This window comes from Herpailurus yagouaroundi, unplaced genomic scaffold (genome assembly GCF_014898765.1).
Source record: "Herpailurus yagouaroundi ecotype Mexico unplaced genomic scaffold, PumYag 28, whole genome shotgun sequence".
In the NCBI taxonomy this organism is placed as follows: Eukaryota; Metazoa; Chordata; class Mammalia; order Carnivora; family Felidae; genus Herpailurus; species Herpailurus yagouaroundi.
Genome location: NW_024412376.1, coordinates 148,776,340 through 148,789,198, shown reverse-complemented (window position 1 = coordinate 148,789,198; position 12,859 = coordinate 148,776,340). Strand labels below are relative to the sequence as shown.

Sequence of the window (12,859 nt, the reverse complement as noted above, 5' to 3'; positions counted from 1 at the left end):
GAGATCGTGACCTGGCTGAAGTCGGACGCTTAACCGACTGCGCCACCCAGGCGCCCCTGTTCTCAGTTTTTAAGAGTCTCTTATGCTTTGGCTCTCTCCCACTCTAACCTCTTTTTTTTTTTTTCCTTCCCCTCCCCCATGGGTTCCTGTTAAGTCTCTCAGGATCCACATAAAAGTGAACACATATGGTAGCTGTCTTTCTCTGTGTGGCTTATTTCACTTAGCGTCACACTCTAAGCAAGACCTTTTCTAACTCCAAGCTACTCAGTCTCTCTGGGGCTCACATCAGGGGCCCTAAAGCTCTGTGATTTTACTCTGCTTCAGCCTCAGCAGATATAGAATGGTATTTCTATAAAGACGTTCCCTCCCTTAGAGAACCAGCTGAACCTTGGACTGCACCCCTGAGCCCTCAGTTTGTTTACAATACTGGCTTCCCAGTAGGGAACTTCATTTCCAAGACTGTAGTAGAGAGTCCGGCATATGGGAGGTGCTTAATAAATAGCTGATAAGTGTCTGGATAAATGGGTGATGGGTTCTTGGGACTTCTGATGTCTTGGTGGGCACAGGTGCCTGCTGCTGCCTCGGGCAGATGGCATATGTTGTTAGCAGCCACAGCACTCTGGTGTCTGCTGAGGGTCATCCCAGGAGAACAGAAATCTGATAGAAGCTGATCCTGAAGCTCCCCACCAGCACAGCTAGTGTCTGATGTGGAAAAAGCTCCAGAATCTTCAGGGACACAGTCTGGAGAAGTGTCCCAAAGAGAACTGTAGATGTACAGGTTGGGATATTATTAAGAGGCCCTCAGATGAAATAAACGCCATCAGGTCTCCCTTTGTGCTGCAAAGATCCGATCTGGGAACACTTTGAGGGATTGGTGGTTACTATGAACCCATAGCAGATGCCTCAGGGTGAACTTCTTTTGCTTCTCTCCATCAAGGCAACAGTTACTGTCTTCAAGTTAGGAGCAGGACTGCGTTTCTTGAGCTTTCTCTAGCAGGTAGACTCGTTCTTGCAGGAAGAGACACACTCTGCCACTCCGTGTCCCAACCAGTCTTCCAAGTCCCCTCTGCCCTGGCGGCCAAAGAATCAGAATTACCGACTGAGCTGGGAGCTGGGTGCAGCCGAGTGACTAAGGTGGCCTGAGGGCCACCTCCTCCTGGCATGAGGAATTCTCTAGGGTGCGATGTCTCTGTGGCCCTCTCCAGCCACAGAACATCATCCTTTCCACAGTGGCTCCTCAAAAATGCTGGAGCCAGCACCATGAAACCTCTCCAAGAGTCTGAGCAACAAGCATTAGCAAAGGGAAACTGAAGCCATCACTCTCCATGGCCAACCAAGGTGGGGGTTGGGGAGAAGAGAAATACTTCCTGAAATTCCTGCCTGGAGAGATCATTTCCTGATCTGGAGGTAAAATGACAAGATTTTGTCATTCCTGCAGCGTTTGAAGGATTCAAAGGCCAATCAGAAGGCAGTCCTATCATTTCTAAGTCTGGATTCCATCTATGCTGATGAATGTGAGCTCTAATCTGATGGTCTGCTGTCTCACTGTTTCATTTTGATGCCTCTACCCGGAGGAGGAGGGGTGAGGCCAGGCGACCCACAAGGAGTCAGACCACAGGCGGTGTGGAAGGCCACAGAGGCACCTCCGTTTGCTGGGCGTGTGAATGTCTGGGAGCGCTCTTGATTCCCTGTAACACAACATCCCTCTCTCCCTTCTCCAAAGTGTGCCAAGTACTTTCAAAATGCACACTTCCCTCCTCAGGCTGATGCTTAGAGTGGAGAAGAGGGAAGTAAAATGAAAAACTCAAGGAGCCAGGCTCTGCTCTTGCCAGGTTTTTTTCTGGCTTTCAGTGTTTCTCTTCAGAGCAGGAGCTCGTCCAGGAAACCTCCCCTCAGAGCCACCAAGCACCCCCCCCCCCCTGCAGAGGCCAGCAAAGGGCTGGAGGGCTGAGGCTGGGGGGTGTCATTCCCTCCTGGGGGACCAGGTCAGCATCCCCTCCTTCTCGCAGGAGCCCCATGCCTTTCTGCCTCATAGGAACCGATTAAATAGTCTGGAGTGCCCTCTCCTTTCCAGATGATTTCTCCATGCAGGCTGTGCTGTTGTCGAACTTGCCTTCCCAGCAAGATCCCAAACCTTCCCCAGTTCTATCAAACGACATCGAGAGCTACATATTGTGGGCGCAGAGAGTGAGGAGGGAGAAGACACTCAGAAAACTCATTGCTTGCTCAAAGCCCAGCGGTGATCCTGGCGTGGAGCGAGGCGGAATTCACCACAGTCCTTCGGAGTCTCAGGGCAGACTCCTCTGGCTCTGAACGCCTCTTCTCCAATCCACTTTGCTTTGAAATCCAGTCCCCGGGTGATCTGACTCACCCCATTCTTCTCTTCTCTGAACTGCAGGTCCCCAGGACAGGCGGAAACACCTGAGTTCCGATACCGGCCTCGGTGGCTGTAGGTTGCCTTGTAATTCCCGAGCCTTTGTTTCCTCATCAAAAATGGAGGGGGTTGGACTAGATCAGGAAAGGGAAATGTTTTCTCTCACATGGCAACTCGAACCAAGAGGTGGCTTCCTGGGAAGCCAGTGGGGATGTGTCTGTTCTGAAGGCCACATATGAGATCAGTATGGAAGAGTCATGTGATTGATTAGCAATGTCTGCCGCTGATGTGGGAATGGGTGTGTTCTAATATACCCCAAGGATTTGCCATCCTTGAACCCTTTGCTCTCAGCTGTCCTTCCAGATCTGACATTTGATGACTCTTCACGTCGTTCACTCACACACACTAACACCTTTGTCACTCAGCACTTAGTTATATATCACTTCGTGCTTTCTTCTCATTGCCACATGTGTATGCATCTTGCTGCCCTAATGGGACTATGGGTTCTTGGAAGGGGGCAAGGGGCATGTCTAGAATGCCCCGTACAGAACTGAATCCACAGAGGTGCTGCTCAAAAAGGTATCAACATGCTGATGGGCTGATATATTGGAGAAGACACGGATCCTTTCAAGATGCTAGCAAATAAGAGAGAGCTAGCAATTCTCTGAAACTACCGGGACTCAGTCCCCTCCAGGTGGCTGAAACACTGATATGGCTTCACCCTGGGGAGGGGAAGAGGAGGAAGAGGTGGAGAAGAAGAAAGGAAGAGAAGGAGGTGGGGGGGGTGGGAAGAGGAGAGAAGGAGAGAGGAAGGAGGAGAGTGACCCTTGCTCCACTATTTGGTGTGTTAAAAGCACACCGTCAGCAATGAGCAGATAGAAGGGCCTGATTGGATTCATATTGCAAGAGGCCCTTCCCTTGTATTTCTCACCAGCGTTTAGAAATGATCGCAAGCCATGCCTCATTGTAACATCCTTCACAAGTGTACCAGAGCAGCTCTTTCCCTTACATTAAACTGTATCAGATCTGGGGAATCCCCACCGTTTTTTTTGTTTTTTTTTGTTTTTTTTTCCTGTCCTCTCACTTTGTGTCTATGTGGGGGCCAGATACTAGAACCAACACGGCCATGGCATAAAATCCATTTAGCTGGGTCCCTGAAAGCTAATTTTACCATTCAATATTTGCTTTGTACTAATTGAATTCTCTATTTCAATTGACTGCTCTAATCAGAAAAGTGCAATGATACAGAGAGAATGCATTCCTATTTATTTACATGCAGGGGTGTTATTAATGCACTGCTGATACCAGACCCAAACACAGATATTTTAAATAGAACATACTCCCGAATCCTACTGAAACATTGTAGCTCAGGCCTTCAGGCAGCAAAAAAGAGGAAAGAAAGAATTGTTAGTGCATAATACAGCCATTCTAACCCAGACCAAACATCACCAGAGAGAGAGAGAGAGAGAGAGAGAGAGAGAGAGAGAGAGAGAATTCTCGGCATTCCTTTACTTATTCAACTTCCATCTTTTTACATAAATCGTAGAAATAAAACATTGTGAAATTTCACTAAATCACTTGGAGAAAAAAAAAAAGTCAAAACTCCAGTACAGGCACAGAAATAGCAATCTGACTGCACAAAATAAACGATAAATTTGCCTGTGTTGAAATTCAATGCAATGAAAGAAAGGCCTTCAGAGAAGATAAGGTTTTAACTGCATCAAAAGGTTCTTGTGCAAAATGGATCATTCAAATCCCCAGAATGGCACTTGCCACTAATTAGTTCTGTTAGGTCTTTTGACATCAAGTTCAAGGAATCTCTGCTAAAAATTCCAATTTATGAAACGCACTTGCAGACAAACTAAGGCAGCTATTCAGGTTTACATTAGGAAAACGTGTTGTCCACGTCCCTATGGCAATTTTCATTTCTCACACGTTACCGGGAAGCAACTGATATGATTCAAGGGTACAGGAGGCTGGTTCGTGCAGAAAGGTTAAGTAACTAAAAATATGTGTACAATGTTGCTTCTAGGGAAAGAGTGGGTGGTGGAAAATGATAAATACAAGTTTCTGGAGAGTTTAAAGCAAAGGGGAATAGCTGACGGGGGTCTCACGAAGGGGGTATTTTATCAAGACAAAGAGGATAAATATAGCTAATTAAAGTGAGGCATCAGAGTTTCCTCACACAGAGTACAGTTGTGGGAAAAAATCTCCAAAGGAAATTCTGATTTTCTTTTTTTTTTTAATTTTTTTTAATGTTTATTTATTTTTGAGACAGAGAGAGACAGAGTGCAAGTGGGGGAGGGGCAGAGAGAGAGGGAGACACAGAATCCGGAAACAGGCTCCAGGCTCTGAGCTGTCAGCACAGAGCCTGACGCCAGGCTCAAACCCACGGACCGCAAGATCATGACCTGAGCCGAAGTCAGACACTTAACCGACTGAGCCACCCAGGGGCCCCAGGAAATTCTGATTTTCAAGCTGCACAAATAGGATAGGGAAAGAGAAGGGAAGAAGGTGGAACTAACTGTTAGCTCTTATATGCATTTTTAGGAATGATAAATAGAATAAATTTTTGTCAGTTCTTATATTCAGTTTTAGATTGATGATTAAATTGTACAAACCTTTGTACATTCTTATATTCCTTTTAGGGATCATACTTAAAACGAACAAATCTTGGGGCATCTGGGTGGCTCAGGTGGTTAAGCATCCGACTCTTGACTTCCGCTCGGGTCATGACCTCACAGTTCGTGAGATCGAGCGCCATGTCGGGCTCTGCGCTGACAGCGTGGAGCCTGCTTGGGATTCTCTCTCTCCCTCTCTCTCTCTGCCCCTCCTCTGCTTGCTCTCATGTGTGCTCTCTCTCTCTCTCTCAAAATAAATAAACTTAAAAACATAGAATAAAATGAACAAATCTTTATAAGATACCTATGGGTAAAAAAAAAAAAGAAAAGAAACATTATACTACACTCACAAAGGTGAAAAATAAAGCATACACAGACACATACAATGACAATTTCTGAATTTAGGTCAGCGAAACTTGGTAAGTCCATAGATGGGAATCTGTATATTTTTATTGAGTTTTCCTGATTGTTTTCCAAAATTGATGGCTTCTAAGTTTAAAGTGCTTGTAGATTTCTCCACAACGATCTTCAAATAAAAGGACATTTAAAAAGTAGAATCTTGGGGCGCCTGGGTGGCGCAGTCGGTTAAGCGTCCGACTTCAGCCAGGTCACGATCTCGCGGTCCGTGAGTTCGAGCCCCGCGTCGGGCTCTGGGCTGATGGCTCAGAGCCTGGAGCCTGTTTCTGATTCTGTGTCTCCCCCTCTCTCTGCCCCTCCCCTGTTCATGCTCTGTCTCTCTCTGTCCCAAAAATAAATAAACGTTGAAAAAAAATTAAAAAAAATAAAAAAATAAAAAAAAAATAAAAAGTAGAATCTTCCTTGCAAATTATGTGAGGGCTTCCTTAAAAAAAAAGGAGAGAAAAGAATTTTCATGAAGATCTGCTTACCTGGAAGACTCCACAAACCAGAAACTTCCAGAGTTCTTAACTTTTTCTCCAATTCAGCCACCCGATTCCCTAGGATTCTGGAAAATGAGAGAAAATGGCAACAGACAGATTAATGAGTATCTTATCAGCTCTCAGGGCTGTGAGCAAGCTACTTGGGAAAACGCCGTGGTGTCCTGATAGAAAATGTTTTGATATTTAAGGTATAGGCAAAAAAAGTGTGTGTGTGTGCGTGTAAAGAATATATATTATATTCATATACATTCTATTGAAAGTACATACGAAAACATATACAAACGAGTGATTAAAAAAATACTAAAATGTTGCCATGCGAGTCCTCTCCCACGTCGATTATTCCATCATTGCCCAAATATTTTACACAATTTCTATACGGGACTTTCTCACTGCTAGAGATTACAGTTCATTTTGAATACCCTTAGTAGTATCACAGCTGATTCTCTGAGAGTGGATCTGGGTTCTGGAAACAACCAACTCTAACAAATAAGGTGGGTGAACATGCTCGGTAAAGTTGCTTTGAGTCAATAAAACAATAAGATCTGCCTTCTTATACCTAACCTACGTCCTACTGACGTCCCCACCCTTATTACGTAGCGTAATGCCTGGTTGATGGTAGGTGTTCGATAAACATATTTGATTACACAAAATGCCTTCCTTTTTTCAAGGCCTGTAATTATCTGTGGACGGAATTAAGAAATAGGCATTGCAAAAGAACTTCTAGCAATTGCAGAATCACTAGAAGAATTAATTATATTGCTTTCCAAGGTGACCATTCCGGCTCGTTGTGACATATAGGTTCTAGAACGTAGATCTAAAAGATTATGCTGTTTACCTGGAGGCCAAACTTGGTCTACATGCATGGAAAGACATAAATGTGGGCATAGATTTCCCATGTTTCACTCTACGTGACATTAAATATAGTTGCGAAATGATTCCATAGTCATCTAAAACTTCAATCACTTCCCATTGGCCTGGAAATTGAAAAACCAGTCTTTATATTATTTGGGGAATTTTCTTGACCCTGCTGTGCTAACATGATGCGGAAATCACCTTCAAGGTCAAGTTTCGATTCCTTTCAGCAGGAGAAATCAGAATGCCAGAATTGTTCTCCTACCTCTCTTTACATTCCAGAGATAGCTGCACACACCCACATACATACAGAGGCATGAATATGTATATATCTGCACGTATATATATGGCTTTGGATCCGTCTTTATTTTACCTGAATTGACTTGCAGCATCTTAATTAATATTCCCTTTGAGTTCACAGAAAACTCTGACGTTACTAGATGTGGTTTTCTTCATCTAGGTACCTGGAGCTTTTCTTCTTTTCCTTAAGTCTTAAATTCTGCGAGGTCTTTATCAATTACTTTCCATTTTCACCCTATTTGTTGGGTCTATTCTGCTTTCGTGTCACCGACCCTTCAATAAATACCATTCTTCGTAATCTCGCTTTCAATATTTTGCTCAGACCTTCTGATCCAAGCTCCCTTTTCACCAGTTGATGGGTTTGAGATGCAATCACGGCAGAGTTCAAGTTGATGCCTGTTTCTTAACGAGATCAGATCATCTGTGTGTGGCTGCCTCTTGGAAAACAGAAGATAAGGCTTAACTCTTCTGTGTATACTGAAGGATGCCATCAGAACAACGTCTGAAGGCGTGGTGAAGAGACATTTGGTTCTTTTTTTTTTTACTGATGTTCCCGGATAACACAGACCTGTCTCCCAGAAATGGGCTGAGGCGAATTTGCTGGTGTCCCCTACTTTGAGGGACCCTGCTTGTTTGTCAGCAGTGACTGTTCTCTTTGGCCTGACATAGGCATCTGATACAGAGCTGGAGGTAATAAAATGGACCAAGTGGAAACTATACTGGTAGCAATGGTAGCAATAACGTCATCAATAACAATAGCAACCACACCACTGTTAACATGAACAGCAGAACTAATCTTTCCCGAGTCCTGGGTATGAGCCAGAGCCCGTGCTGAACACTCATTGAACTTACGTGATCTCAGCTGACCTGACAAAAACCCTGCGGGGTACACTGTATTATTATCTTCTTTTTACACATGGACCCTAAGGAACTTGCTCAAGGACACGCAGTTTATCTTCAAGGTGTATCTTTTGCCCACCCCCAGCGCTCTCTTCCAGCCCATCCCACTCGATTACTCCCACTGGGAAACAGAGGCGCAGAAGTTAGTTAACGTGCCTGAAAGCACAAGCAAGACTCGGCTGGTGATGAATCCGGATTTGAAGTCACAACTCGGTTTGTTGCCAAAGTGCAGGCTCTTAGCCAACACCTAACAATGGCACTTTAAAACAAGCACTCTTGCGTCAGGAACTAGTACTCTTTAAAAACTGTTCATGGGGCACCTGGGTGGCTCAGTTGGTTAAGCATCTGACTCTTGGTCTCAGCTCAGGTCATGATCTCATGGATGGTGAGATCAAGCCCTGCATCAGGCTCTGTGCTAACAGTGCGGAGCCTGCTTGGGATTCTCCGTCTCCCATTCTCTCTACCCATCCCCCACTCCCTCCCTCTCTCTCGCCCTCTCTCTCAAAAATAAACGGACAGTAAAAAAACAAGTCTTGAACACTGTTCGTAATTGAAATATGGATGCAGCCGGGCTGACCCGAACAATATAACCCAAGATTCCTCAAATGACAAAAAAGGCTTTTCCTTGTTGGCTTCCCATTTAACAAATACGGCAGGGCGTCCACTGAATGTGGTGTGGTGCAGGGAGACAGGCGGCGGTATGCAGAGATGAAGACAGCAAAGTAGGAACAGGGTCCCTTGAATTCAATTAGACCGATTCAACGCACAATTATTGAGGCGGTAGGGGATGATGAAGGGAAGCAGCCTGGGTCCCTGTATTGGAGGGACTAAAAGTCTGGTGGGAGACAGACGTGTCCACACAGAGATACATGCACAGAGCCTGTGGAAGGTCTGAATCACATCTATCAATCACTTATCCTCTTCTAGGTACTCCTCTAAGCACTGCACAGATATTATCTCCCTTAGCCCTTTGCAACAACCAGTGAGGCAGCCCTTAGTAAGTTTAGTTTGTATGTGAGGGAACTGAGATTCAAAGAGGTCAGCTAACTTGTCCAGGGTGACACAGCTGGTAAGTGGAAGGTCCAGAATCAGAACCTGGCCCTGAACGTACACAAGCACTTACGGAGAACTGCAGACAAGAAGTGGAGTCAAGGAAAGATGGATCCAGAGTGGTTTTTAGGGATTCGGCTCATGAATGATCTTGTTGCCATGTTGAGAATGGTGAGACTTTTATACACTGGCAACAGGGAAAGACTGGAAGGTTTTAAGCAGAGAGGCAGCATAATGGCGTTTAGGGAAAGTACTCTTGATGTGGAGTTGAGAATGAACTGCACCAAGTATGAGCAGGAACAGAAAGACCAGTCAGAAGGGTGGTGCCCAAGTCAGCGATGGTGGGGGCCCCAAACAAGCCACTGGGGATGTGGGAAGTCAACCAAAAGGAGTAATAACATGGAGGTGGGTGAGGAATTTGAAGTGCCGACAGGATATCCATGTAGACAGCTGGCCACGTGGGAGAAGGAAAGTCTGGGAGTGCAGAGAGGAGCACGTAGGCTGGGGAGTAGGTCTGCTCACCAGCAGAGTGTGAGAAGCCACAGGAATAGGAGTCTCGAGTGCCTCCCACATGAGGGAAGGAGGGACTCGAGAGGCACAGGTAGACCGGGAAGAGGAGAACCAGGCAAGGTGGGACCTGCAAGCCAAGAGGAGAGAGTGTTCCAGGTGGGACGGTGTGGTCGATATTGCTTCATTCTAGAAAGCGGTCACACTGGCTGAAAAAGTCCACCGAGAACATGTTGCCTGACCCTTGAGAGAGATGTTTTAGGATGGTGGAGAGGGTGAAACCCAGAATCCAAGTGACAGGGTTGAGAGAAGCAGACTAGGAGAGACTTTAGGCGGTGAATACAGATGACTCTTCAAGTAGTTTAGCAGGGAATGGAAGGAGACAGCTAGGGCAGTAGCTCGAGGCATAAACAGGTTTGAGAGAGGTGTTTTTGTTTTTTGGGTTTTTTTTTTTTTTTTTGTAGGATGGGGGAGATTTTAAAATAAGGTTTTTATTTAGCTATGGTTTGTTTTGGGGGGGGATTTCGGCATATGTTTGCCTAGTGGTCTAGGAAATTCCCCAAGATGCCAGGCCTCTAGACAGATTTTCAGTAGTAGTTTCTGATAGTGACAACCTCACAGGAGATCTGCAAAGACAGAACTAACTCAGGAGCTAACCACCACGGTACGTCTGCTCTTGCTCTGCAGACAACACAGGGAGCAGAAATTCCAGAGTGAGGGCCCCTGGGGAGAGCCTGGTCCAAAGAGGAAGAAGGGACTATGGCTCTACACACGCCTGGCAATAACCCTGCCCCCACGTCCACCTCAGGGAGCCTCCTTTTGAATCTCCACTCTGACCCATGAGAGCTCACCCTGCTATCAATATCTTGAACTTCCAAGCTACTTGCCATTGGCCAGGGAAGGGGCGGCGCAGTAAAAACAGTGTGAGCACAGCAGGAAGGGTAGTGAGAGACCAGCGTGTCCTTATTTATTCACCACCACCACCACCACCAGCACCCAACCACCGGCAAAGCGTTGCCTGGAAAACTGAATGTGGCGTTCAGGAAAATAGGACTTCAACACCTGCCCCTTCCACGACTGCTTTGCTACCTGTTGTTAGGTCACATGAACCTCATCCCTTCTTTGGCAAGCGTCAGACAACTGCCAGCTCTTTGGTGATAAGCACCTCAAGCCAAATTGGATTCATCAGTTCTTCAAGATGGCTCCCACTGGGCCTTCTCCAAGTGGGGGGAAACTGTCGGGCAGCGGAAGGCCAGTAGGGGGAGCACACGCTTACAGAACAGAACATTCTCACAATGCTCCACCAACCCAAAACTATTTTATTACTTTAGTCACAAAGGGCCCACTCAACGGGGATAACAGCAAGCAGACCAAGTTCAGATTCTATTCCTAGTTCCCACTCCATTTGTTGTCTAATTAGTTCCTTTACATGCTCCCAAATAAAACATTTATTGAAAGTATGAAACTTAAGACCTTCTAAGTATTAAAAATGGCACATTAGGTACTTTATGTACTGATATGAAGCAATCTTCAAGATCTATTGTTACGGGGGGAAAAAAAGGCAAGGTGCAAAACAGTGAAAAAAATGTTTTTTGGTGAATACTAGCTACCATTTGTAAAAAGAAAGAAAAGAAGGAAGGACAGAAAGAAAGAACAGAAAAGAAAGACTATCTATATAAATATACATGAGTATTCATATGTGTCTATATAAATATATTATACACTTACTTACATATGCATCCTTGGAAAGGATACGTAAGAAATAAGAAATGGTGGTTTCTTCCAGGAAAGGAGTTGGGTGGCTGAGTGATAGTAGTAACCAATGGACATATTGTTATTTAACCTTTTAAAATTTGCACCACGAGGGGCGCCTGGGTGGCGCAGTCGGTTAAGCGTCCGACTTCAGCCAGGTCACGATCTCACGGTCCGTGAGTTCGAGCCCCGCATCAGGCTCTGGGCTGATGGCTCGGAGCCTGGAGCCTGTTTCCGATTCTGTGTCTCCCTCTCTCTCTGACCCTCCCCCGTTCATGCTCTGTCTCTGTCTGTCCCATAAATAAATAAAAAACGTTGAAAAAAAAATTAAAAAAAATAAAATAAAATAAAATTTGCACCACGAGATGGCACAAAATTATTAAACAATAGTTGAAAATGAAAAGGTGCATTACAACAAAATCAAACCTGGCAAAAGGAACATGTCTGTTTCTCAACAGAGGGTGAGAGCCCACGCAGCCTGGGGGGTGTGTGCTGGCTGTGCGGGTTATGGTAGGAACGCGTTAGGGAATCAGTGTGTCCCAACAGGTAGGAGTGTCAGGCTGATGGCTTGGGGTCCCTGAGTTTGGCAGGCAGTGGGACTCTGCTTTAAAAGTCCAGCCTTCTCCTGAAACCAATATCATGGTTAACGAACTATAATTTAACTATATGTTAACGAACTAGAATTTAAATAAAAACTTGCAACAAACAAGCAAAAAAATAAAAGTCCAGTTTTTAAGTGGAGGCTTGTGATGTGTTCAGCTGGAGGGCAGGTATGAGAGCGCTGGGGCTGGAGGTTGTGCAGGAGGAACTGGGGTCTGAGGCTGGAGGATAGATGGGAAGGTCTTCCCAAGGAACAAGTGATAGTCTGGTGGGGACAAAGCAGGGGGCAGGGGTGACATATGCACTGAAGGCCCATGGCAAGGACTTGAAATACATACTGAATGCTTGAAAACCATGAAGAGTATTAAGGGAGTAGGAACAGGGGCGCCTGGGTGGCTCAGTCAGCTGGGCGTCCGACTTCAGCTTAGGTCATGATCTCACAGTTTATGAGTTCGAGCCCCGTGTCAGGCTCTGGGCTGACAGCTCAGAGCCTGGAGCCTGCTTTGGATTCTGTGCCTCCCTCTCTCTCTGCCCCTCCCCTGCTCATACTCTGTCTCTCTGTCTCAAAAAAAAAAAAAAAAAATAAAAAAAAAAAAAGAATAAAAATAAGCCCTTAAAAATGATTTTTAAAAGGTGGGGGGGAATAGGTACAAAGGATTAGAAGATAGTTTCGTCATCCATTCATTAAATAATCATAAGCACCTACTATGGGCCCAGCACTATTCTACATCCTGGGAGAGACCAGTGATTCTAATGGATAAACATTCTGGTCTCGGAACAGCTTCAACCTGCATGATGTGGAGGTTTGTGGAGCCGGGATGTCAGGATCGGGGGAAGACTCCATTAAATATTCTTCCAATCATGCTTTAAATGGCTGCATAATATCCTCTCTTAGGCCTAACCAGTCTCCAACATAAAAATACTTGGGTTGTTTCTGTTTTTTTTTCCCTCTTATAAACAAATCTATGATGAACATCTTATGTATGCATCTTAGGGAATCATTC

The 12,859-nt window shown here is 45.3% G+C and overlaps 1 protein-coding gene and 1 long non-coding RNA gene across 6 annotated transcripts in view; one reads left to right on the top strand and one right to left on the bottom strand.

Moving 5' to 3' along the window:
• The window catches only part of CCDC149 (coiled-coil domain containing 149), a 96,962-nt gene that overhangs the window by 8,715 nt on the left and 75,388 nt on the right, over nucleotides 1-12,859 (bottom strand). For 4 of the 5 annotated variants that reach the window (XM_040486820.1, XM_040486805.1, XM_040486831.1 and 1 more), the window contains 2 exons: nucleotides 5,883-5,959; nucleotides 3,715-3,747 (listed from right to left, as the gene is read on the bottom strand). In XM_040486820.1, coding sequence (XP_040342754.1) covers nucleotides 3,715-3,747; nucleotides 5,883-5,959 — 110 coding nt within the window. The remainder of the gene's footprint in view (nucleotides 1-3,714; nucleotides 3,748-5,882; nucleotides 5,960-12,859) is intronic. The other variant, XM_040486795.1, reaches the window with a different exon arrangement.
• LOC121037419 (uncharacterized) overlaps nucleotides 5,968-12,859 on the top strand; it is a 15,386-nt gene continuing 8,494 nt past the window's right edge. Inside the window, exon 1 of the long non-coding RNA XR_005793776.1 lies at nucleotides 5,968-6,113. This is a non-coding gene — a long non-coding RNA (uncharacterized LOC121037419). The remainder of the gene's footprint in view (nucleotides 6,114-12,859) is intronic.